The sequence below is a fragment of the Aythya marila genome (genome assembly GCF_965140915.1).
Source record: "Aythya marila genome assembly, chromosome: 4".
NCBI classification, from domain to species: Eukaryota; Metazoa; Chordata; class Aves; order Anseriformes; family Anatidae; genus Aythya; species Aythya marila.
Window position 1 is genome coordinate 45,636,916 of NC_139045.1, and position 23,434 is coordinate 45,660,349.

A 23,434-nucleotide genomic window follows, 5' to 3' on the forward strand; every position below is an offset into this window, starting at 1 on the left:
TTCGGGGCTGGCCCCGGAGGGCGGGGAAGGGGCGGTGGTGGCGGCTGCGCCCCGCCCCGGGCAGCAGCGGCGGCGGGGCTGATGGCGGGCCGCGGCCGGGAGCAGCTGGAGCTGGAGCGGCTGGGCGAGGCGGCTCGGGCCGGCTCCTGCCCGCCGCCGTCGCCGCCGCCATCCGCTTGCTCGCGGCAGGCGTGGAGCCGGGACAACCCCGGCTTCGAGCCCGAGGAGGAGGAAGCCGCTGCGGCGGCCGCAGCGGCGGGGCCGGTGCTGGAGATGGACGTGGAGTGGGGCAGCCCCGCGGCGTCGCTGGGCAGCGGCGCGGCGGGACAGGGCGGCGGCGGCGGCGGCGGCGGGGCAGGGCGGCGGCAGCGGCGGCGGCTGCCCGCGGGGCGCGGCGGGGCGGCGGAGCCCCCGAGCCGCCTGCAGGGGCCGCCCGACGGCGCCGCCCCGCACCGGGCCGCCTGGGCCAAGCGGCTGGCAGGGCGCCTGCGAGGTGAGAGGGGCTTCCCTGTCCGGCCGCCTGCAAGCAGCACGGCGCCAGCTGCGATCAGCAGCGTAGGGGCTGATGCGCATCTCTAACTTGGACGTGTAATGTCTGTGCTCGGGATGAAAGCTGAGGGCCAGTTTTGGCGTGGTAACGTTACACAGCCGGTGTGCTTCTCTCTGTTACTGGGTGTGTGCAGATAAATCATGTGCTGCCCAGCAAATGGTGCCAGGTTCCGTCTTCTTGCACTGTAAGAAAGAAAAAAGAACTAAAAAAAAATAACAATTTTAGATAATGGCCACGGACCAAGCTGTCTCTTGGTGTTTTAGACGGTGAACGCTGCTCATATTCTATTTTTAGCCGCAAAGTAAAAAGAGTTGGTTTCATGTCCTAGGAATGTTTGCAGTGGGTCTATTCCTGCGGTTCCTCTCTGCAGTTTCTGCTGATTTCTGACCCACGCACCTTTTGTGCTTACAGGCAAGTGCAGCCGAGGTTCCTGCAGTGGACAGGTCCGTTTCTGGCTCTGTAACCCCGAGAATGCTGTTGCCATTAATTTTATAGGTGCAGGAAATTACTTTCGTGCCGTAGGGGTACCGCTGGGGACTGCGTTTGCCTGCTGCATGGGCAGTCAACCTTCTCTGGAGAATGTGATGGCTTCAGGCTACGTGGTGAAAGGGCTGATTGTGAGCCTGAAATTGACACGGGACACTTGAAGGATAACTGTCAAAGGGAAAATGGAGTATTGGAAATGGTACTCAGTAGTGACATTTCGTGGATAACCATGAGGATTTCTGAGCACTGGGATATGGCAAACTTAGTTTTGTTTGAAGATAATTAGAGGAAAGTTAGCAGAGATCTATGTGATGAAATGCTGCTTCACCAGACAGGGTGCAATACAAGAAGGATTAATCCTTTGGATACCAAAAATGATAGCGGTACCGTGGATAAGCGGGTTGCTGCTCATCAGCTGAGTGCTGTTAAATGACAGCGTATGCTTTGCTCGCTGTCTGTTTATGAAATAGACATGCTAACAAAAAGGATTGCTGGAAACAGGATTTTGCAGCGATCAGGGAGACTGCAACAGGAGTTACTAAGTGAATAGAAACTCGACTGATAATGATTATTTGTCTCTTAGTCTCCTGTCTGTGGGGCTTCTCAGTTGCAATGTAAGCCTCCCCTACCTTTGCAGATCTCCCCAGCTGCCTGGAGGAGAGGAGGAGGAGGCTGCTCATCTCAGCTACCGAGAAAGTTGTCAGGTTTGATGGGCAAGGGTGAGGGCCGTTTCCAGAGCCAGGCTGGAAAAGTTACCTTCCCGTCAGAGCTGTGCGTGGTCACCCAGCCTCACCGTGTCCTCGTGTGCGTCAGTACGAGGTCGTGCGCGTGGAGGTATTCTGGAGAGGTTTTCCTGGTTATTGTTAAATGGCAGCACCTAACACCGTTTTCAGCCATTCATTAATGGTGATAACAGTCACCCGATCCGTACCGAGCTGGGTTAGTACCGGCGCTGCAAGGAATGTTAACTTCAGCTGGAGCAGGAGGCCGTGGTGTTGCTCTGGTTGTTTCGGGAGAAGGAACCTTTCCCTGGGGCCACACTGCTCTCCCTCTGCATTTTTGGGCAGGCGTATGGCTATGGGCACCTGGGGGGTGGCAGCGCCGTCTCTGCAGAGCTGCTGGGTGCCCTTGGAAGTTTTCCATAAAGCCTGGCTAGTTTATGTGCCTTCCGTAGATTGTAACCTTGGATTTATGTATATAAAGGTGTGTGTGTGTGTAGAAGTCCATTGCATGTTTATATTACATGTGCATATATACATACACACGCAAACTGCTTTTATGCATGTAAACAGAAGGATTTTAATTTCCTGTGTTACCTGTGTACCAAACGTATATAAGGAATGAAACGAAACAATTAACCAAGGCTAGAAACAATGTTTTTGGTGCTCATGGTAGATGTCACCTTAAATCCAGCACAGCTTAGCACCACTATGCATTTAGATGCATCTGCAATAATATTCTAATGCAGCAAAAAATGGAAGTACTGTGTGTGTTTGCTAAAAATGTGGCAGCTGATGAATGCTTCAAGCTAGCTATTGGGTAAATCCAAAGTTCATGTAACAGAAAGATTGTTATGTGATCTCTGGTGCTGGTTTTTGTTTTAATTTGTTTTGTTTTTATCCTGTGAGACTTCCTGTTCTTTGCCGACTTGTAACAGTTTTGTAAAAGGACAGAAATGAAGCTTGCAAGCTTTCTCCACATTTCTTGCTGGTGAGTAATGTGCTGACAGCCCGGACACAGCTCTCGCCAGCTCAGCTCGCTGCCTGCTCCAGCCTTTTCTTCCTCTCTCCGGCAGTGTTTTCCCGGTTTTATTATGAGGGTTGCTAGTGCAACGTACTGCTGGATTAAGGGCTGGATTTGTTGCCTTCTGTGCTACTAGTGACTCTCTAAACCTTCTTGGTTTTGTGTTTCTGCCTTCCAGAATGACCTAATGGCGAGGATTTGGCGTTTCGTGTGGTAAAGCAGCGGTCCTTACCCGTGAATTTTCAGACTTACCCTTAAAGAACAGCTTTGGAAACGTTCTTTTCTTCTGGGGACCGATGCCAGTGAAGGGTGTAATTAAGGGTGTAATTAGCCAGTCAAGGAGCATGAGCAGAGATCAGCACACAGGCTGTGGGTGCTTGCTGGGCATATGCAGGAGAGGTTTCCCAGTTGACTTTGTGGTTAGGTCACAGCTCAATCTGTGGTAGCTGCAAGGCTTCTGCAAACATCGGGCGCCTTAATGCTTTTGGAATAAAACTCCTCATCAGGCCGAGCGAAGAGCTTCCTCATTCCTGGCTTTCTGCTAGCAGATGGAGCTCTTCGCGGGAGCAGCATAGCCCTTTGGCTGTCCTGGTCTGGGCAGCAGGAATTGTAAAGCAACCAGACCCTCTCCTCCTTGTCAGCTTTATAACTTGTTTTGGCTATCTCTTGTTGCTGTTCCATTCCCGTCAGATTACTGTGGCACGATTGAAAGATCCAAGATTTTTTCCTAGGAATTTTGGGGTCACTTCATTTCCATCTACTGGGAATGTGAAGAATGTTTGGAAAGGTTGGCAGTTTAAGATGCCTGAAAAGGCAAAGAGTAGAAGTTTGGCAGTCTCTTGTAGGAGTTAAATATTATTTCTATATGCCTTGCCTTCCACCATAAACTAAGGTCAAATTTATTTAGGTTTAAATAAAGATAAATTCCCTGAAGGTAGCAACCCTGGACTGAACATCCCCAGCTGTTCCCATTTTTGTTCTGTTCTGGTATTAGGCAGAGGAAATCAGCACGGTTGTTACTAACTGCTTTCCACTCTCATGCATTTTACTGTTAACAACTCCATTTAATAGATCCTTTTGCTTTTCTGTCACCCTTTTGGAAGTGTTGAGCACCATCCAGTGAGTTCCTACACACGGTTGTCTTGAGACTGCTGGGTGTAATGCCACGAAGCACACACAAACGTTGTAACGCAGTCGTCCAGTTTGACAGCTCCACATCAGCTGGTCCCTTAGGCTGCTGCTAAATTTCTGCTGTGCAAGGAAGGAAACATGAGGTTACAAAATATTTTCTTTACAGGTGTTTGACAGAGCTACCATAGCCTTTCAGGTAGAGAGTTACTTAAAATTGCTAATAAAGGTTCAGTGCTGAATGTGCATTTTCATTCATCCGATAATGCTTTTCATATTAAAATTGAAACAAACAAACAAACAAAACAAAACAAAACAAAACACAAATTGTAGCATATCTTGGAGGATGGCTACCTGTGCATGCCTCTGTATACCTGGGTGTGTTTTCATACCACCTAATTGAAGTGGCAGCACTTCTGGCAGATACTCAGCAGCTTCCACAGGAGTTCTGCTGCACTGTTAATAAATGATTATGGTCCCTCACGAGTAGCTAGCACTGCTGCAGGCCCAGTTCGACTTGTACAATGGTAACGAGAGAAGCAGTTTTTGCTTGAGCTTAGATCAGTTTAAAATCCAGCACAGAGCCTGTGGCAGACATGACGTGGGTGAAGCTTTCAAAGCCACTCGACTAATTGTACCACTTGTGTATCTGGTCTCAGACCCCTGTGTGTATCACTGTGTGTGTTTTTCTTAAAAGGTCTGTGGGGCACAAGACTGATGGAAGAAAGCAACACCAGCAGAGAGCGATACCTGAAAAGTGTTTTACGGGAGTTGGTCACATACATGATTTTCCTCGTGGTCTTGTGTGTCTGTAAGTACCCTTCAGCACTAATGCATGTGGTTTCTTATGCTCAAGTGCATGTGGATCACTGGAGACATGTATGATTTTAGTGTCATTTTGTCTTGTTTTCTGTCATTTGAAACACAGTAAGGCTGTGCTTATGAGTGTTATGTCCAAGTACACGAGACATGGCTGTCTGGTTCAAGGTTTGCAATCTTACTGACTACCTAGAGAGGAAGCAGAATGCAAACCTCAACTCACTTCTTAAAAAAAAAAAATGTTTTATTTGTTTTTTAAGCACATGACCGTTTTTAGGTATGTACTCTAGAGTCCACACAAGATACTGTTAGTCAATTTTACTAAAGACATACTTGAGAAAAAGAGACAGAAGACAGGAGCTTGATGGATCTCCAGCCTAATGCACATAATGTTCAGGGACCCAAAATGGGCTTAAGGTGTAACATAACAGATCTGAGGGCAGGTGTTTTTTTTTTTTTTGTTTTGTTTTTTCATTTTCTGGGCATACAAACATTAATTTAATTTTTTAATTTTAATTCTTTAATTTTTTATATATTAATTGCCAAAACAAGGTGTTCATATATTTGCATAACAATCAGCAAGTCAGTGCAAAACAAAACCTGATGTGGTGTTGAGGAAATAGATGTTTTACTTGGTTACTAGTGAGAATAACAAAAAAAATCAGTGTGCATTAAGTTAGTGTAACCTGGTGGGTTACCCCCAGTTCTTAGCATGGGCAGTTTTGTTCTAAATGTCCACGGTGTAAATGGCTTTCAAGTTATCATTTTTGATCAGCTCTAACAGGGCAAGGTGCTGTTGTTATTTCGGAATTAAAACCTTTTTTTTTTTTTTTTCCCCTGAAGACAGAGAGACAAACAAACAAACAAACAAACAGCTCTGGGAGTGAGCGCCTTGCTTGTCCACAGCACAATTACTAAAACAAAACAAAACAAGAAAAAACACAAACCTTATTCTGGTGACACAACCCACAGCTGTTTATGTGATGTACAGCACGAATGATTATGTACTAACTCTAATGTTTATTTCCTTCCTGAGACATTTAGGAGTGCTTGGTGCAGGTTTATGGACAAGGGAATGTAAGGCTGCTTGTGGCTCAACCACTAGGAGAGGTGTAGCATGAGGGACTTGAATGAAAACACATTTGTCTTTGGTGGGAAAAGTTTGCTTACAGGCTGTTCATAATTCATTCTGCTGTAGAAAATATTCCTGGTAACAGAATGTGGGGAGAAATGTAGTATGCCAAATGTGCACGGACACTGCTAACTCATTAAGTTTTTTTTTAAGTACTATCTCTTTTAATTTTATACTTAAGCAATAACTATGGGACAGACTGGTCTTTGGTGTGACACGCCTTAGGAGGGTGCTTTCTGCTTCTGGCTAAATGCTATTAGCAATCCTTGTGTTACTTATTTTTGAGAGAATCCAGGTATTTCACAACTGAGGCTCACATGCAACGTGCCATGCAGCAGGAGACGTTTATTAAAAATAGTTCTTGTTCTCCATTTGCTAAAGAAAACATGCTTTCTTCCCTATAATAAAATATTTCTGTAAGTCTGTGAAAACAGATGGAAGTTGTTCACCGTAGATGTGATCTTTCAGGCTTCTCTGGGTTTTAGCCTTGAAATGGTTTTAAGTATTTATAGGCAGTAGCAGTACCAGTGCCAAAGACTGCCTTCTCAAGCCATCAGGGCTTTGTATGTCATTTTATAATTTATGCTCTGTGGTCCTCAGCCTCATGCTTGGCCCAGCACAAGGGAAAGAAGTAGCCATTATTTTCGGTGGAGAGATTCTCTTAGAAGCACTGCACACCTTGGGTGGAGTTCTGCTGTCTAACAACAGATGTTCAGTGTTGTTTGCCATGTCCCATGCTGCCCATGTTGAGCATCATTTTCTGCTCTGGCAGGACGTGGTTCTTCCAACGCCTTGAATGGCACTATCTGCCTCTTTTCAGGCTGCTGAGTCCTGCCTTTGTGGTTCTTGATGTTGGGTTTTGTAGGAGCATTAGTAGCAAGCGAGGTGTGGGAAGGAGAACTGTGTGTTCTGAACTGGCTGATTGATCTGTTTTTCACTGCTTTTTATATTGTAATCACAGCTGACAGACAGTTGCTGCTTGGTGTGGGTTTTGTTCTGAAACTTAGACCTTTTAGTGCACAATCTATGCAAGTGCTGTCCAAAACAAGCAAATAGGTGCTCTTTGTCTTTTTCTCCTCCCTGCCCCTTTTTACCTCTCCCCCCTACCCAAATCTCTTTCAGTGACTTACGGGACAGTGAGTTCCAGTATGTATTACTACACGAGGGTTATGTCACAGCTCTTCCTGGAAACACCTGTCTCGAAAATGGAGAAAACTGACTTCAAAACGTTGTCCACGATGGATGACTTCTGGAAGGTAATATTATAAACAAGTTGTTTTCTTGCTATTGCTGTGGCTTGTTTCTCCTGTCATGGCCTGTAAATTCAATCTGCAAGCTCTTTTTTTCTAGCATGACGGGGTTGGTTCACGAAGAGCTCTTTGTCAAAGCGATGGAACAAAGTTGGCCTTCAATATGTGAAGGTAATGCTAGGCTAGGTAATGCTAGTAGGGCAGGGCAGGGCTGGGAAACGTCTCCAGAGGACGGCTAACAGTAAGACCTTTGCCTTAACATAAAAAAAATATATTCTTACATTTCCACAGAATTAAGTTGTATAAAAGCAGTGCTGGCTGCGTGCAAACTAAAATTCTGTCTTCCTCTGCAGTTCACAGAAGGCCCTCTGCTGGATGGTCTTTACTGGGATATGTGGTACAACAACAAAACCATGGCAGAAAACAAAAGCTTCATTTATTACGAGAACCTGCTCCTAGGGGTGCCTCGCATTCGGCAGCTGAAAGTGAGAAATGGTTCGTGCTCGATACCCGAGGATCTAAAGGATGAAATCAAAGACTGCTACGATGTCTATTCTGTAGCTAATGAAGATACTGCACCTTTTGGGCTTCGAAATGGGACAGCGTACGTAGTACTGTTCGTCACGTAGATGTATGTTTTTTCTGATTGGGTTATACTGAATAGTGTGGTTAGTCACTTCTCAGGGGCAACTCTGGAATTGCTTTATGTTCTGTCTGTAAAGCCAGCTAAAATCCAGTTTGTAATGCTACCTAAATCCAGCACACTGTGAAGTCTGCTTTTGAAGAAACCTTACCAAACTTGGTAGGTTTTTTTTTTTTGTTTGTTTGTTTGTTTTTGTCAGATTTTATTTGTTTTGTTAATTGTAAGTTGAAAGCGGAAGGATTAACATGCTCTGTCTCACTACTTCTGAACTAGCTGGACATACACCAACGAGAAGGATTTGAATGGGAGCAGCCACTGGGGCTTGCTCGCCACGTACAGCGGGGCTGGTTATTACCAAGACCTCTCAAGGAGCAGGGAAGTGACAGCTGTGCAGATTGCCAGCCTGAAGAACAACCTGTGGCTAGACAGAGGGACGAGAGCAGCTTTCATTGATTTCTCCGTATACAATGCGAACATCAACCTGTTCTGCGTTGTAAGGTATGCACCAGTGGCATTCACATGGCATGATGTAGGAACAGTAGTGGGCTTTACTCAACTGCATGAAGACTTATTTGAAGCATGTGCGGGCTTTTACCTATTTCCACTTGATTTAAATAATAATATAAATAAAACCAAGTTTCGTTTGTAGTGCTTTTTTGTGGACACTGTTTAAATGAAACTTTTGTTTTCTTTTTTTCCAAATGCAGGTTGTTAGTGGAGTTTCCAGCAACTGGAGGCCTTCTTACGTCTTGGCAGTTTCAGCCAGTGAAGCTGATTCACTACATCTCCACTTTTGATTTTTTCCTGGCAGCCTGTGAAATGGCGTTTTGCCTCTTTGTTCTCTACTATATGGTGGAAGAGATATTAGAAATTCACATTCATAGATTGCACTACTTCAGAAGTCTTTGGAATTGTCTTGATATTGTCATCATTGTGGTAGGTAATCTTTATATTAAGCCTGAAATGTACTTTGTGGGAGATGTTAATGGCACTGCATTCATAGTGGGTTTAAAGGATAGTGCCATCATCCTATCTGTGAATATTTTAGGCTAAAACAAGGTGTTTTAAAACTCTCATCACCTTTCACACATTCATTTCTCTTGTTCTCAGCTCTCTGTGGCAGCTATAGGAATTAGCATCTACAGGACTTCAACTGTTGATATGCTCCTGAAGAAGCTGCTGGAAGATCAGAACTCATTCCCCAACTTTGAACCCTTGGCCTATTGGCAAATGCAATTCAACAACATTGCTGCAGTCACTGTGTTTTTTGTCTGGATTAAGGTAACTCCAAGATTCCCGTCCTTACTCTAAAATCAGGAAGTGATCTTTCAGAGTGTTCTGAATGTCATGTCATGTATTTCTTTCAATTTCATCGTGTTCTCCTAAAATTGGTCATGGGACAGATAGAGAGCACAAGGGTGCCTTCTTGCAGATTAAAAACAAGGTTTTAATTCTCTCTCTGCTTTATTCAGCCCTTATTTAAGTCCCGAAGATGCAGTCTGCAGTGCTTTGTCACAGCAGGAATGTCAGGAAATGTTTTCATTATTCCTGAGTTGACAAATCAGGACTTAGTACTGGATACTGCTTTTTCCTAGATTGGCTTAACTGTACCCATTTTATCTTTTCAGAACTTCTGTATTGGTAGAAGTGTTGGTAGTGTCTGATTCAAGTCATAAATGTGGGAGAGATAGTCCAATTCATACCAAAATCAGATGTGTTGCTTTAGTTTAACTTATTTTTATAACTTTTTCTTTTTTTAATTTTAATTTCTCCTTTCTAGTGCTACTTGTCTTCCTGACTTTCCTGTCCTCTGCATGTAAAAATTGCAGAGGAACATGAAGTTTATGAATTGTCTGGCAGTGGAAAACTTAAGAGCAATGATAAATGCATTTCAGCTATGATATTCCAAATTGATACTTATCAATTGATAAATATTTATAAATATTATCAGTTGATAATTGATAATTATCAAGCACGTTATCCCATCTCCTGCTGTTTTGTAGGTCAAAGTTGCATGCAATTTTTGCATCACCGTGTAAAAACAAAACAGCTTATTATTAGAAATAACTGCAGAGCTGCAGAGAAACAGAATTATGCAGGTTTAAGGGGACTTCAGGAGGTTTCTAGTCCAACCACCTGCTCAAAGCAAGGTCAGCTGTGTGATCGTGTTTCCTCACGTTTTTCTATTTCATTCTGAAAGAATGTAAAGATAAATAAATAGGCTTTTGGAAGCATATCAGTAACACTGCTCTTAAGCTAGGGTTTCAAATAGGAGTGCAAGTGGAAGTCTGTTTTCTCACAGTTTTTTTTCTTCACATTTCAAGCCTTAGTGTTTTTTTGGAAGCAAAGTATATTTCTGAATATAAATTATCTGACTTTGTGAAATTCAGTAAGGTGTCTCATGTAAAAAGCCAGACAACAGTTGTTATGAGAAACTGTCTTACATGTCTTCACAGGTTTTTTTTCTTTTTTCTATCAACAGCTTTTCAAATTTGTGAACTTCAACAGAACGATGAGTCAGTTATCCACTACCATGTCTCGCTGTGTCAAAGATGTCGTTGGCTTCGCTATTATGTTTTTTATTATTTTCTTAGCATATGCTCAGCTGGCCTATCTTGTCTTTGGTACTCAGATCGATGATTTCAGCACTTTCCAGGACTGTATGTAAGTAAAATAACAAAGAATGCAAAGAATTTCTCAGTACACATGAACAAAGACCAAAGAAATCCTATAACATCTATCTAAAGAGATAAGCTGTAGGCATCTCACTGCTGGTGTAGCTCAGTAGCTGCTTTTTAGAAATGCTTAGTCATTTATAGGCTTTTTAGAAATGCTTAGTCATTTGTAGGTATCTGCGAGAATCCATGAGTGAGGCTGGACTCAGTATAGGACAGTAAATCAATTTCCCCTGTATTGGTTTGGTACAACATAACCTGATTCTAAGTGTGGTAATTACCAAGCTGACAGATTTTTCCCCCCCTCTTACACTGGGGCATAGGGAGCAAAATGTTTCCTGTAGAGAGGCAGAGGCAGCTTCAGAAGGAAATGGTTGAGATTTTACATACGTGAAGAGCAGAAGGGATAGGAGAGGGACAGGCTTGGGTCATTGGTTTTCTTTGCTTCCTGTTGCTGCCATTGTCAGTTGTGACCAAAAGCCAGAAATAACCACCTTAGTTATGCTTCTTGTGTTGTATCTGATCACAGGTTTGGTTTTGCATAAAGGTGGGTTTGAGAAACTGACTTGGCAATGTCAGAGGAAGTACTATAGTAGTGCAGACCTCTCTGCTGCCCATCTGACTGTTACAGTGAAATAGATTGAGAAGTGCACAGATCCAAAAGTGTTTTTCTCAACCCCTGGATGTGTTTTGTTTTTAAAGATTTACTCAGTTCCGCATCATTTTGGGAGACTTCAACTTCACAGAGGTTGAAGAAGCTAATCGAATTTTGGGACCAATTTATTTCACTACATTTGTGTTCTTTATGTTCTTCATTCTTTTGGTATGTACACCTTTGTTTACATGGGGTGGGTAGGTGGCAAGTTTCTTTTTATGGCCATTTTTGCACCTCTTGTTCTTGGATTCCTCCTGCTAATTGGGGCACACTTGTGTTCCATGGAAAGGGCCTCACTTTTACATCATCTTTCACTACATTTTTTGCTTTTTATTTCCTTTAAAGTAGATATGCATTGTATATTTGTTCTCACTCCCTTATAGTGCTCCGTTTTTTGTTTGTTTGTTTGTTTGTTTGTTTTTAAATTATGAAGAATTTTTCATTTCTAATTCTAAGCAGTGCCTAGCTTGTATACACAGCAAGCCCATATGCTGTCTTCCTCATCTGGGGCAGAGCTGGACCAATTCTTTATTTCCATAAAACAACTTGGGGTTCTCCTTCCCCTGCAGATTACCCCTGTACTTCTAGACAAACAGTATTTTAGGAGGCTCAGCTTATCTGAGAAGCAGTATGTAGACATGAGTGTCTCAATTAAATTCACACAGGACAGATATTAGTAGTGAGTAGCCATCATTTGTATACTCTCTGTTCACACTAGTGTTGAATTCATATTACAGTCTTATTAGTAGAAGTTAAATACCAAAAGGTGGAGGGAGAAAGACCTCCAAAACCCAGGACATCAAGTAAAACCATTTTTTTTTTGTCAATATAAGTTAAGAGTCCCAATATCTTCTACCTGTATGTAGCTTACCAGCAGTTTGGTACTAGCATTGCTATGCAGTAATCTGGTTTCTAATGGTATCTCCAGGCTGAAACTTCTGCGAGCAAGATGTCCTCAGATCATTCCCAGAACGGTGTGTCTTTTGGTGATTTAATAAGGTGGCAACAATTAAAGCAGGATTTTACTAACCTAAAATTGTACAGCAGTCGTGTATCATCCTAACTCGCAGACTGATTTACTGACCCTTGTCATTAGTGAATTCTTGTTTGGTCTTTGGGATGAGAAGAAGTGGTAGTCAAGAGGAGACAGCTGGAAAATAATACATGGGTTACTCTGACCCAAAAAGTGCATGAGACAGGTGCTTTGAATCACCTCACAAAATCCAGAGGTGCAGAGGCCAGCAAGGGAAAGAAACATTTTATTTTTTTTTTCTAAGGGATAGCAGAAAATCTCTGGAATGTGAGGGCACAGCAGACACTGCAATTTGTGTATTTATTAATGTGCACATGCTATAATTTGGGTAGAGGGATATGTTGGTGAAAGCTTCTTGAGACCAGGCTTAGACCTGGAAATAAAGTTAGGGAAGATAGGCAGAAAGCAGCATCCTTAGCACTCATATTTGGGCAGCTGAAAGCAAAATAGACAGTAGCCCAGGTATCTCTTATTTTTTCTGGTGTTAGACCAGAATGTATAACAATATGACATTGGAAAACTATTCTTCTAAAAGGATTTTTTTATATCTGAAATAATGTTAACAAAGCTTTTCCACAGGAGTGGCACATTGAATATACCAGTACGTTGAGTCTTTTTGGACTTGAATGTCCAGCTTGCAGTTCAATCATGTGTATTCCACAGTCAGCAGGACACTTCCAGTGATGGCTGCACAGGTCTAGTAAAATGCTGGGCGCAGGGGCAGTGAGACCACTTCTTTCTCTTCTCTGAACAAGCCACTGAAGTCACGTCAGAGTTGGTGACAAGCATGCCAAGTGTCTGATTTGACATCTTTTTGTTCTTATCTTTGTTCTGAACCACATGCAGGGCTGTAACAGGGTAAGATCCTTGTGTTTGTGCTGGTTATTAGGAGATGAGTAATTAACCTGCATCTCCATGGCATTTTTGTTGCCAGCTGTAATGCCTAGATGAATTCACAGATGTTTTGTGTACGAGTTGGACCCTCTGCAGGTAGAACACATTTTATCAGCACCACTGTGTGTAGGTATGAACCCTCTTTAGAAACAAATTCCCCAGTTAGGTTAATTACAAGTAATTCTGATTAAAAGCTGAAGATCATTGTATTTCAATATCTTAAGCACTTGGTGCTTTTTAAATATGGCACCATTTTCTCCTGGCCCCTTTAAAAAAATAAACACAACACAAATGTGTAGGTCTGCACATGAAGGCCACGGGCAAAGTAGGATTTGGACTTGTGGAGATTTTTTAAGCATCTTTTTCATTTCTTCCATGAACAGAACATGTTTTTGGCCATTATCAATGATACATATTCTGAAGTCAAATCGGATATGGCACAACAGAAGGCAGAAATGGAACTGTCTGACCTTATCAGAAAGGTAAAAGTAATGGTTTGTTTTGTTTCATGTCTCGTTCCTCACATCTGAACTTAATCCAGAAAACACTATAGAAACTAAAGAGTAAAGCTGGCAACAGCTGGTGAAAATATGCATCTTTCAGTTAAAATAAATGTGTGAGTTGAATGTAAATTAAACAATGAAAGCTTTGTATCACAACATATTTTAGCTATCTGAGACTTTATGTCAAAGGATCAGCCGCTAGTGAGTATGACTCAGGATATGTCTGTCTAGGTAGATAGAGAGGTACTCACTTGGTGAAGCTGAAGTGCCATTTTTTTGGGGCACAGAATTCCAAGTTATTTCATATCAGGCTTTAAGATGAGTGGAGTCTTGTATTACATACTGGGAGCTCTCAGGGCAGCTGCCAGTAAGGTTTTCAAATACAGAATTAAAAGCTCGACCTGAATCTCAGCCTAGGAAAAATGACATGCACCTGCATGTGCTCTGGCATGGGTGGTGTGGTGCTGTACCATGGTCAGAAATGTCTAAACACATACTTAGCATGACCAGTGATTCAGTGTTTTAAACTTGGGAACTGGTTGTTAAAACAGAGCAGGGAAAAATGAGAAATCCTGCTTTGTTGGGATGAGGATTGTTTTTATAAATCATTTGTACAACTGAAGAATGAGGGAAGCAAAATGACCAATATAAGTTGTACCCAGTTTGTCAGCACTGTTTAAAACTGTCACTTAACTGTCAGTAGCTGCCAAAGGTGTCTTGAAATAATCTATTCCTACTGACCTGCAGTGCCAACTGAATGATAAAAGCCTTAATTCTAGCTGCAGGGGTATTTTCATGTTGTTAATTTAAGCACTGAAATAAAAAATGGGTAAGCTGGAGGAAAAGACAGAGCTTTTGGAACACAATCAATGCTTGTGTACGCTAGCAGATATTGGTAATCCACAAAAGAAGTCTGTTGGAAATCAAGTGCTAATGCTTCACGCTGAGTAAAACATGAAATCTTTTTTTTCTTTTAGGGTTATAACAAAGCCATGGTCAAACTTAAACTGAAGAAAACTACTGTTGATGACATTTCAGAAAGCCTAAGACAAGGCGGGGGGAAACTAAATTTTGATGAACTCCGGCAAGATCTAAAAGGGTAAGGAAGCTGTTACTTATAATCTTGAGTAGTGTGCCCAGATATATTTTGTGAAGTGTTTTGTGCAAGTTGCTCTTGCCTCTGCGATGTCTTTCAGAAGTCCCAGGATGGTTGGGAAGGATCAGGGTGCAGGTCAGGGGAGGTTTGTGCCATTAGGTAATGAAAAGTGAGGGCTGAGCTTTGTTGTGGTCAGCGTTTTGTATACCTGGTGGGGCAGAATTTATGGGCAGCTCTGGGTTCATTGTGTCTTTTGTTTGGGGATGAAAGTTCATTGGGAGTGAATCGCTTTTCCAGCACATGAAGTTGAATTAGCATCTGAAAATAAAAAGTAAGGGATCTGTTTTTATTGCTTTTTTTAGGAAGGGCCACACTGATGCAGAGATTGAAGCAATATTTACCAAATATGATCAGGATGGGGACCAGGAGTTGACAGAGCATGAACACCAGCAGATGAGAGATGACCTGGAGAAAGAGAGGGTGAGCTCAGCATTAGGAATAGCTTGCCATCAGCACCGTCAGCCAATCTGCTCCCTGTGCTGGTTTGCTGCCCCAGAAGAAAACTTGTGTTTCCTTTTGCTTTTGCTCTCTACCCTGGCTGTCTTAGCAGAACTGAAAAATGGCAAGGTGGAGGTCTTTGGCCTCCCCAGTGCACAGGTGACAAGTCTTTTTATCTTCCCTGTCTGCGGGTTGTGTTGCCCTAAAGGAGGATCTGGACCTGGACAGGAGCTCTCTGCCACGTCCTCTAAGCAGCCGCAGCTTCCCCCGGAGCTTGGATGACTCTGAGGAGGACGAGGATGAAGACAGTGGGCACAGCTCCAGGAGGAGGGGCAGCAGCTCTAGTGGGGTTTCCTACGAAGAGTTCCAAGTGTAAGTTGAGCCTCCTAGGGGAGCAAAACCATGTGGTGGGGCTTCCCTTGGGGGATTTTTATGTAAGGTACATTGTAGTCTCTCCTATAACTGAATATTAGTCAAATAATTCAGTAAAAGTCAGGATTTTCAGCTGCTGAAGTCACCTGTAGCTTTCAAGTATTATTTGAATTGTAAGTATTTTAGAGAGGCTCATGGGAATCTGTCCCTTCCCTCCCACCCCTCAGAAAAAGAAAGTGAAAACCTGGTCACTGAAACAACAGAGAAAATAGCCGTGTTAGAATAATGCCAGAAAACTACTACATTTTTTTTTTTTCCTAGTAGTAAGATCTCGAGGCTTGTAAGTTTACCAAGCCCTTCAGCTTAGTTTAATAAGTTGAAATTATTGTTTATTGCCCTCAGACTCATGAGGCGGGTTGATCGCATGGAGCATTCAATCGGCAGTATCGTCTCCAAGATCGATGCGGTGATTGTGAAGCTTGAAGCGATGGAGAGAGCCAAACTGAAAAGGAGAGATGTGTTGGGAAGGCTGTTGGACGGAGTGACAGAGGTAAGTAACCCCGCTCTGTCCTGTGTTGTCACCTGCTGGCCACAGCCGGCATGGCTTATTTAGTGTCAGTACTTGTTTTCTGCTGCTTGGCTTGGGAGGGTGGTGGGCCTTGTGGTAAAAATGACGTGGCTGCTTTGGCACTGGCCGAGCAATCTGGAGTTTTGTGTTACTGAAGGGACATGATGCAAGTTTCAGATATGAGAAGGCATCTTCTAGCAGACCCGTGTCACACTGCGGCTGCAGAGCACCATTTAAACCCCTGGACAGGACAGCAGTGGTGATGAGGAGTTGCTGAAGAAGCTTTTTCATCCCTTGTTGTCTGTTGGGATGAATACAAAGTTTTATGGACTAGGCTGGCAGAGTCAAGGTGATCCAGCCCAGCAGGCTGTGCAGCCTGCTCTTCTCCTCCTGATTTTTTCTGGGGGTGTGTGTGGTTATCTACCTCCTGTTGCCTCCCTTCCTACCTTCCCTTTTCAAAGCGCCACGTGGAAGCAGCCAGCAGGATAAGTGCATTGTTTCTGCGGACACTAAAACCTGTCAGCTCCCTGATGGGTCAAGAACAGTCAGAAAAGGGCTGCTAAGGGGTGGGTGAGATGTTCTGTCTTGGTGGGTTATGTGGGTCAGACTTACAGCTGCCCTGTCATGAATATAGTGTCCCTGGCTTTTACTGTTGTTGCACCCAAAAAATCTGCTTGATCCTCTATCTGGATCTTTATTGGGGGCATTCTTTCCTCAGTATATTCTACATTTCTGGAGGCAGACTTAAATATTAAAAGGTGTAATACAAATTATGCTTTCATAAGTGAAAGGGACAACCTGGGAGTTGCATTAGTGGAAAGAAAGCCATTTACTGCAGTAGCCATGATTTGCCTCTAGCCTCTTGAAATACTTGAGTGCGATAGGGATTTCCTGTATCACATAGGATTTTGGAGAGGCTGCGGTTTGGAAACTGCACTTCCATCTTGCATCTTGTACCTGTTTAGGATGAAAGACTGGGTCGTGACAATGAAATCCACCGGGAACAGATGGAGCGGCTTGTGCGAGAGGAGTTGGAGCGCTGGGAATCAGATGACACGGCATCCCAAATGAGCCATCGTTTGGGAACACCGCTGGGGCTGAACGGCCAGCCTCGTTCCAGGAACTCGCGGCCGTCTTCCTCGCAGTCGGATGGTATTGATGGGGGAGGAGGGAATGGGGGAAATAACATCCATGTGTAGGATCGGCTTGGTAGTTTGGGGCCAGTATTAAGCCAGCAAATGCCTGACTCCACTGTTTCCATTCTGATCAGACCACTGAAGGAAAGCTCCAGTGGTGTGTAAGAAGAAACACTCTCTTCATAAGGCATTTTCAGACCTACATAAGCCACACGTCAGGCTAAAGTCACCAACAACCAGCCAGCTAGCCTTGGAAATGAAAATGCAAGAGGAAGTCTACCTGGACAGAATTCTTATACATGTGTTAAGGGGAACAGCTTCACGAGGACAGCAAGCTTTAGACAAAATGTGCTCTAGCTAAACCATTCAAATGAAGAGCTGTGGGTTTTCTGCTTTCTATTGGAAAAACAGAATTTTTAAAAGCTTTGAAAAACATTTTTTAAAGAAAACAGCACTAGTTTATTGTCTCATTCATTTTAATTGACACTTTTCAAAGAGACAAATCGACATCTTTTTATTTTAACTCTGAGTTTTTGTATATTTTTCTGGAGTTGTTCTTGGTGTACTAACATTTTACTTTAAAATGGCCATTTTTTCGTATTATTGAGAAATACTACATGTCTTTAAAGAGAAGAAAGTGCACTGAGTTTGTACACCTGTTAATCAGATCATTCTGTAATAGAAACCATATATGTTATGCCTTCTTCCATTTCATTTGCATTTTAGAAGTAATGTTTGACAATTGCCTTCTTACACCCAGTTAATATAATCGTCTTCAGCTCTGTTGTATAGTGCCCACTTTTAGTGCCATGTTTTGAGGATCTAAGTGTTATTGGGATAAATATTCCTCACTTCTTTAGGTAAACACAATAACTTCGCACATTATTTAAAATCACACACGATTGAAAAATTCTGACTCTTCCTTGGATGGGAGGGGAGCCCAATGGTAGGGAAAACCCAATCAAGTGCTCTGTGAAGTTCTGCAACGCACATCTCACCTATGTAGCCTGTATTTACATTTAACAGCTTGTAAAATTATTAGATATGCTTTCACGTACTCTCTTCTCCAGGGATTCAACGTAATTCCTTTGGAAAGGTTTTCAGTGTAACCACTGATTTTTAGTATTTAATTTTCTGTGCTTTCCATGTCACAGACGCTTTATTTTTGAAAGGAGGTATGCCACAAATTACGTTGTTTTCCTCTAGAAGGCACTGAAGCACAGTGTGTGTGGTTTTGTCTAGCAGCCTGTTTCAGTCTATGGCTTGTTGGTTTAGGAGAGAGGCTGTCAGTTGTGTTTTTATCCTGAAGATGGCAGTTCTCTTGTATTTAAATTCATACAGTTAGCTTAAAGGAAAACAGAAAGCTACATAATCAAACACATCTTAGCTATTAGTAGGTGATATAGAGGAAAAATGCCTATTTAACGAAGTAAAAACAGCATATTTATGTTATATTGGTGTATTTTTATTTCAAATTGCAGTTGTTGCCAGAGGCTAGTACTACTTCTTGCAGTGGTGCTATGTGGGCAAAACTACATTTTGCATATGCTCTTATCACTGCGTTGCCTGGACATACCCAGAGCGCATTCCCTCTAATCAGAGAACGTGCAAAAACTAAGTAAGACTTTATGCCTTTTCCTGTTTTTAAGTTTACAAGAAACCCTATGCACAGAAACTTACTTAATAAAAGGTGGAGCAGGAGGAGGTTCAGTGCGGAGACTGGAATTTCTTGGTAGCTGTGGCTCAAGAATGGAACAAAGTGGGAAAACAGATTGTGAGTCTTATGAAGGGCTTTTTGTTTCTGTAGGTGTTTTTTTTTTTTTTGTCCTGCACTAGGAAAAAAATGATGCTCTTGTCTCTCTACTGTCAGAGACCTGGCAGTATGGTTTGAAATAGCTGGCCTGTAAAAAATGCGTATTTGAAAATGTACATTCAATCATGCAGCTCCTTTTTATTTGTAGTATATGTTTATTATGAAAATGAAAATATGTGCATTCATAGCTGTATTTGTTGAGGTATATTTCTGTAACGTGTCGTTACTTAATAACAAACTTCATCTTGAAGTGCATTAAGTTTTCATGGGGTACCCGTGTGTGTCGACAATAGGCCTTGCAGTAAGTGCATGGGCACTTGATAAATGTTTTGAACATTTTTATTATTTCATTTTTAAATTTTAGATTCTAATATCATTTGTCACTTAGTAATAAGGTAAAGTTTGCATAGGAAATAAATGTACAGTGTTTGGTCTTATTAGGAAGCTATTAATTATGCAAGCCTTCTACAATGATCAAGAATGTATTGATCTGTAAAACTGAGCACTTTACTTCCTAATAAACTTCTTATATAATCTGTAAAGCCAATATTGTGCCATACATGTGGATTATTTGTAATGGAACATTAAGAATGCTATTTTTGTATGTGAATATTACTTGTATCTTATCATACCTTACTCTCAAAAGAAATAATAATGTTAAAAGGAAGTACAGGCTGTAAATGAGCATAGAGGACTGGGTTGATCCAACTGCCTCATTGCCCAAACAATGCTTTCCTTAATGCTTCACATTATATCTGCATAAATCTATCTTCTGCTGTTTCAGGTAGCAGCTCTGACTGCTAATAACTGTGTCCCTTTAGTATTTCACAGTTGCTGTTTAAGCTAACTCCATTACTCTTTTGTTCTTTTCCACTTAATTTTTCCCTTTGTTTCAGACAATCCTACATCTGGAGGGTTGCATGCAGCTTGAAAATCCCAGGCTCACATACCAGCTCCATAGTTCTGCCCAGGCAGCAAACAGTAGGCAACTGTCTCACCAGCAAGAAAGTAAACTGTATTAACGAGAATTGAGTGCTTAATGTGAAATCATCATAAGTTTTTAACGAAATTCATACATACTGAGTTTAAGTATTAAGCCTCTAGTCAGTGTACAATAAAAGTCACTGAGCGTGGTAAGAGGGAAGCTTTCTTAGCGAATGCTGTGTGTATGCTGTAGTATTGCTGACTTTGGAAAATTTCTTCAGAAAGCGCAGGTTGAGATGCATGTTTGGAGTAAGAGCCACATAATTCTTCTGAATTCATTCCCCACAAGCAGAAGGAGGGAGAACAAGAAGTGGAGAGAAATCATTTACTTTATGCTTGGAAGGCATTTGCCTTTTTTGATAGCTAGCAGTGAGATGAATGTAAGTTCTGACAGAAGGAAAACTTTTTTTTTTTTTTAATTAAAAAAATGTAAAATATTTAGGATGAAAGAAGCTATTTGCATTTGTTAGAATGATAATCACACAAACACACATTATTGAGAAAATAAAAATGGGTAGCGTGGAAGATTCATAGGTCTAACGAGTCTTTGTTGGCACTACTGCTATTTACATTTTAGGACTGTGCTCTCTCTCATGCTGTGCTGTGCTATCATTTTTGTGAAAAACACTAAGACAGTGATTGCACTTGACCAAAAAAATTGATGTTTACAAAAATTAACATTTAGTGTCAGTAAATCATTGCTTTTCAATTCAATGAGGGTCCTTTTTAGAAGACTATTTTAATAAAATGTGCAGAAAACCTAGAACTGTTGGGCTATAGTGGGGAATACTGAAATATTTTATCCAGGAAAGAAAAATTCAATGCTTAAGATATTTATCAGCAACACAGAGAAAACCTGTAAACAGGACATTAAAAATGGCTACAACAATTATCCGTAGAAAAGTAAATAACAAAGTAATAAATATGTATTTAACTAAAATTAAGATCTTGTTGAAAGTTGTAGTAACCACACCAAAAGACAAATACAAATATATATGAACAAACAGCAAAAATGCATTTATGAAGTTCGGGATTTTTTTTTTTAAACTAGGAGGTTAAATCGTAGCATAGCAGTGTAAATTTTGTACTTGTAAGGCAATTCTCTCTTCCAGAAGTTTTTTGGACTCAGGCCACTTGCATAGTCAATGAAGGCTGTTAGTCTGTAATTAGGACAAAATACTTTCAAAAGGGTAACTTTCTTAACTTTATAACAAAATTAAATAATAGTAGTACATGATTATTAGGCAGTTTGCTGTTGTAAGTATTGGTGATAAATGTATTTCCAAAGTTGTAAGAACTAAAATTTTGAAAACTCAGCCTGAAATTCCATTGGCTACTACACAGCAAATCCTCAGCAAAGCTTGATAATGTATTCTGATTAAAATTAATAAAACCTTGCACGAGTAAGTCTTTTAAAGTTTCCTAGAATCCAGATTAAATCACTTACTCTTCAATGTCAAGAAACCACAACAGGAATTTTTATACACAAAAACACATTTTCAATCAAGTCGGTGACATAATCAGAATGATTACATTTTTACATCGCAGTTGTTTAAGTATGTAAGACAAATCTCAGCAAAAACAATGGTATCAGGCAGTTCTGTCATCTGTAAGCCCCAACCATGCCTGAGCCTTACCACTCTAAATCACTTGGTCTGGGGAACCCTGTCCCCAAGCTCTTGCCGACAGGAGCAACTGTCAGGGATAATTGAGCTCCGAAGCCAAGTGTACAGCAAAGCAAGGATCCTAGCAAGACCCCTTTGGAGGAGATTAATGAGCAAGGCTAAATGAAGCGTGTACTTGTAAAGGCATGCGTGTAAAATCCATCCCTAACGAGGTGGGGAAAGAAAAGAGATTGTGAGAAAAAGTCAGGACCGTTAACCTTGGGGTATTACGAGATGGATGAGAATCTAATTCTTGTCACAAGGTCAAGCTTTTACAAAGCAATTATTAAGGATCTCCATCAGATCAGCATACAGACACACACACGTACTTGGAGCCTTTTAACCTTGGCAACTCCAGGCTCATTGCCCTACCGCTAGTAATCCCTTTCTTTCTTTTTTTTTTTTTTTTTTAATGCTTCTTGACTTTTTTTCCCCCTTCCATTGCACTTCAAGGTACATGTGATAGTGACTACGTATTTTTTATCTCCGGAGGTTTTTTGGTGCATTGTGTTTCTTTCCTTTTTTTATTTGGGCTGATGGATTTTTTTCTCCTCCAGAAAAAGCTTCTCTAATTTTCCTTTTGTTTCTGTGTTGTACAAGGACCTGCAGTACTCTTCTGCTGATTGCTTTGCACGAACCCATTGCTGTTGATCTCCTCAGTGTTATCTTCTACTTAAAAAGGAAAAATACGTAAAATAAACTACAGGTAAGAAGCATTGACCGGCAGCTTTGGTACTCTGAAGGCTTTGTTTTTCCCCATCAGAAAACAATCAAAGCAATACAATAATTACTGATTAGTTCAGCAAGAACCTTGCTGACTAATTTTATTGTTAAGAAAAAAAAAATATAAATGGAAAATAGTATTAATGAAAGCTCTATTAGCATTCTTTGTTCACATCTCTGCAGTTTTCTGCACAAAGCAAGGAATCAAAAGAGAAACTTATGTTGGGGTAATTCCATGAGACAGAGACCTGAATGAAGCAGGAAGAAGGCATTTCTAAAACCATGTTATCTTCTCAGTATGCCTCACAAGTTGGTAATACTACAGCTATCAAGGAAGTTGCACAGGTAAAGAAATGAAGTGTTTGTATTTATTTACCACTGTATGTACAGCACCTATTTCTCTTAGCTATCGTGCCTAATGATGTTGGATATAGTTTATAGAAAGTGCGTTACTGAGCTTTCAAAAACAAATCACAGGACTTGCTATATCCTCAGTATGCAAAGAATTTCCCTTGGGTTTCTTAGGAGGTTATATTGTTACGTTGCTGTCTTAGAAGCGCTGATCCAAGCAGTAAAGCCTTAATTGTATACTCAAGTATTTATGGATGCAAGTCATAAAACAAGCTGAAATCCCTGCTTCAGTTCAAGTGCTTTAATAATGCCTAGCTACACTTAGGATTTTTCACCAAGTTTTAATATACTTTTTTTCAGTATTTCAATGGAATAATGTAATGACAGGGTGAATATTTTTTTTTAATTTTTTTTTTTTTTTTTGAGGAGAATGCAAACACAAAAGCTAAAAAAATATTCCTATCTCATATGCAATGTTTTTTTTTTTTAATTTTTACCTAAGAAAGATACCAAATGGTGACATGTTGGATGGTTTTAAATGCTTGTAAACAGAAAGGAGAGTAGAAATCTTCAAAAAGAATGCTGTAGTAATTGCAACAATAATAATTAATAATTAATAACTTTAATAATTGCAACAATTGCCTGCATTGTGCGAGTACCAGGTCCATCTGTGGTGTTCGTGGGAGGCATATTCTTAACAAACATCTACAAAGTACAA

At 41.3% G+C, this 23,434-nt stretch overlaps 1 protein-coding gene across 3 annotated transcripts; it reads left to right on the forward strand.

The window, feature by feature from the left end:
• Window positions 1-81: 81 nt before the first annotated feature.
• Window positions 82-22,646, forward strand: PKD2 (polycystin 2, transient receptor potential cation channel; the record flags this gene model as incomplete). 3 transcript variants are annotated; one of them, XR_014317395.1, is made up of 17 exons in its annotated part: window positions 125-493; window positions 4,605-4,718; window positions 6,981-7,114; window positions 7,462-7,712; window positions 8,025-8,249; window positions 8,459-8,687; window positions 8,862-9,032; window positions 10,234-10,415; window positions 11,129-11,249; window positions 13,392-13,490; window positions 14,489-14,610; window positions 14,970-15,087; window positions 15,314-15,477; window positions 15,880-16,027; window positions 17,011-17,197; window positions 22,243-22,348; window positions 22,549-22,646. XR_014317395.1 is itself a non-coding variant. In XM_082759173.1 (16 exons), 16 exons carry the CDS (start codon window positions 274-276, stop codon window positions 17,321-17,323), a joined length of 2,493 nt encoding a protein of 830 aa, XP_082615299.1. In that variant the 3' UTR covers window positions 17,324-19,555. The 3 variants fall into 3 exon arrangements, 2 of the variants coding, with proteins under 2 accessions (XP_082615298.1, XP_082615299.1); XM_082759173.1 differs by lacking the exons at window positions 22,243-22,348; window positions 22,549-22,646 and adding an exon at window positions 17,316-19,555; XM_082759172.1 differs by lacking the exons at window positions 22,243-22,348; window positions 22,549-22,646 and having other exon boundaries at window positions 82-493; window positions 17,011-19,556.
• Between the last annotated feature and the right edge of the window lie 788 nt (window positions 22,647-23,434).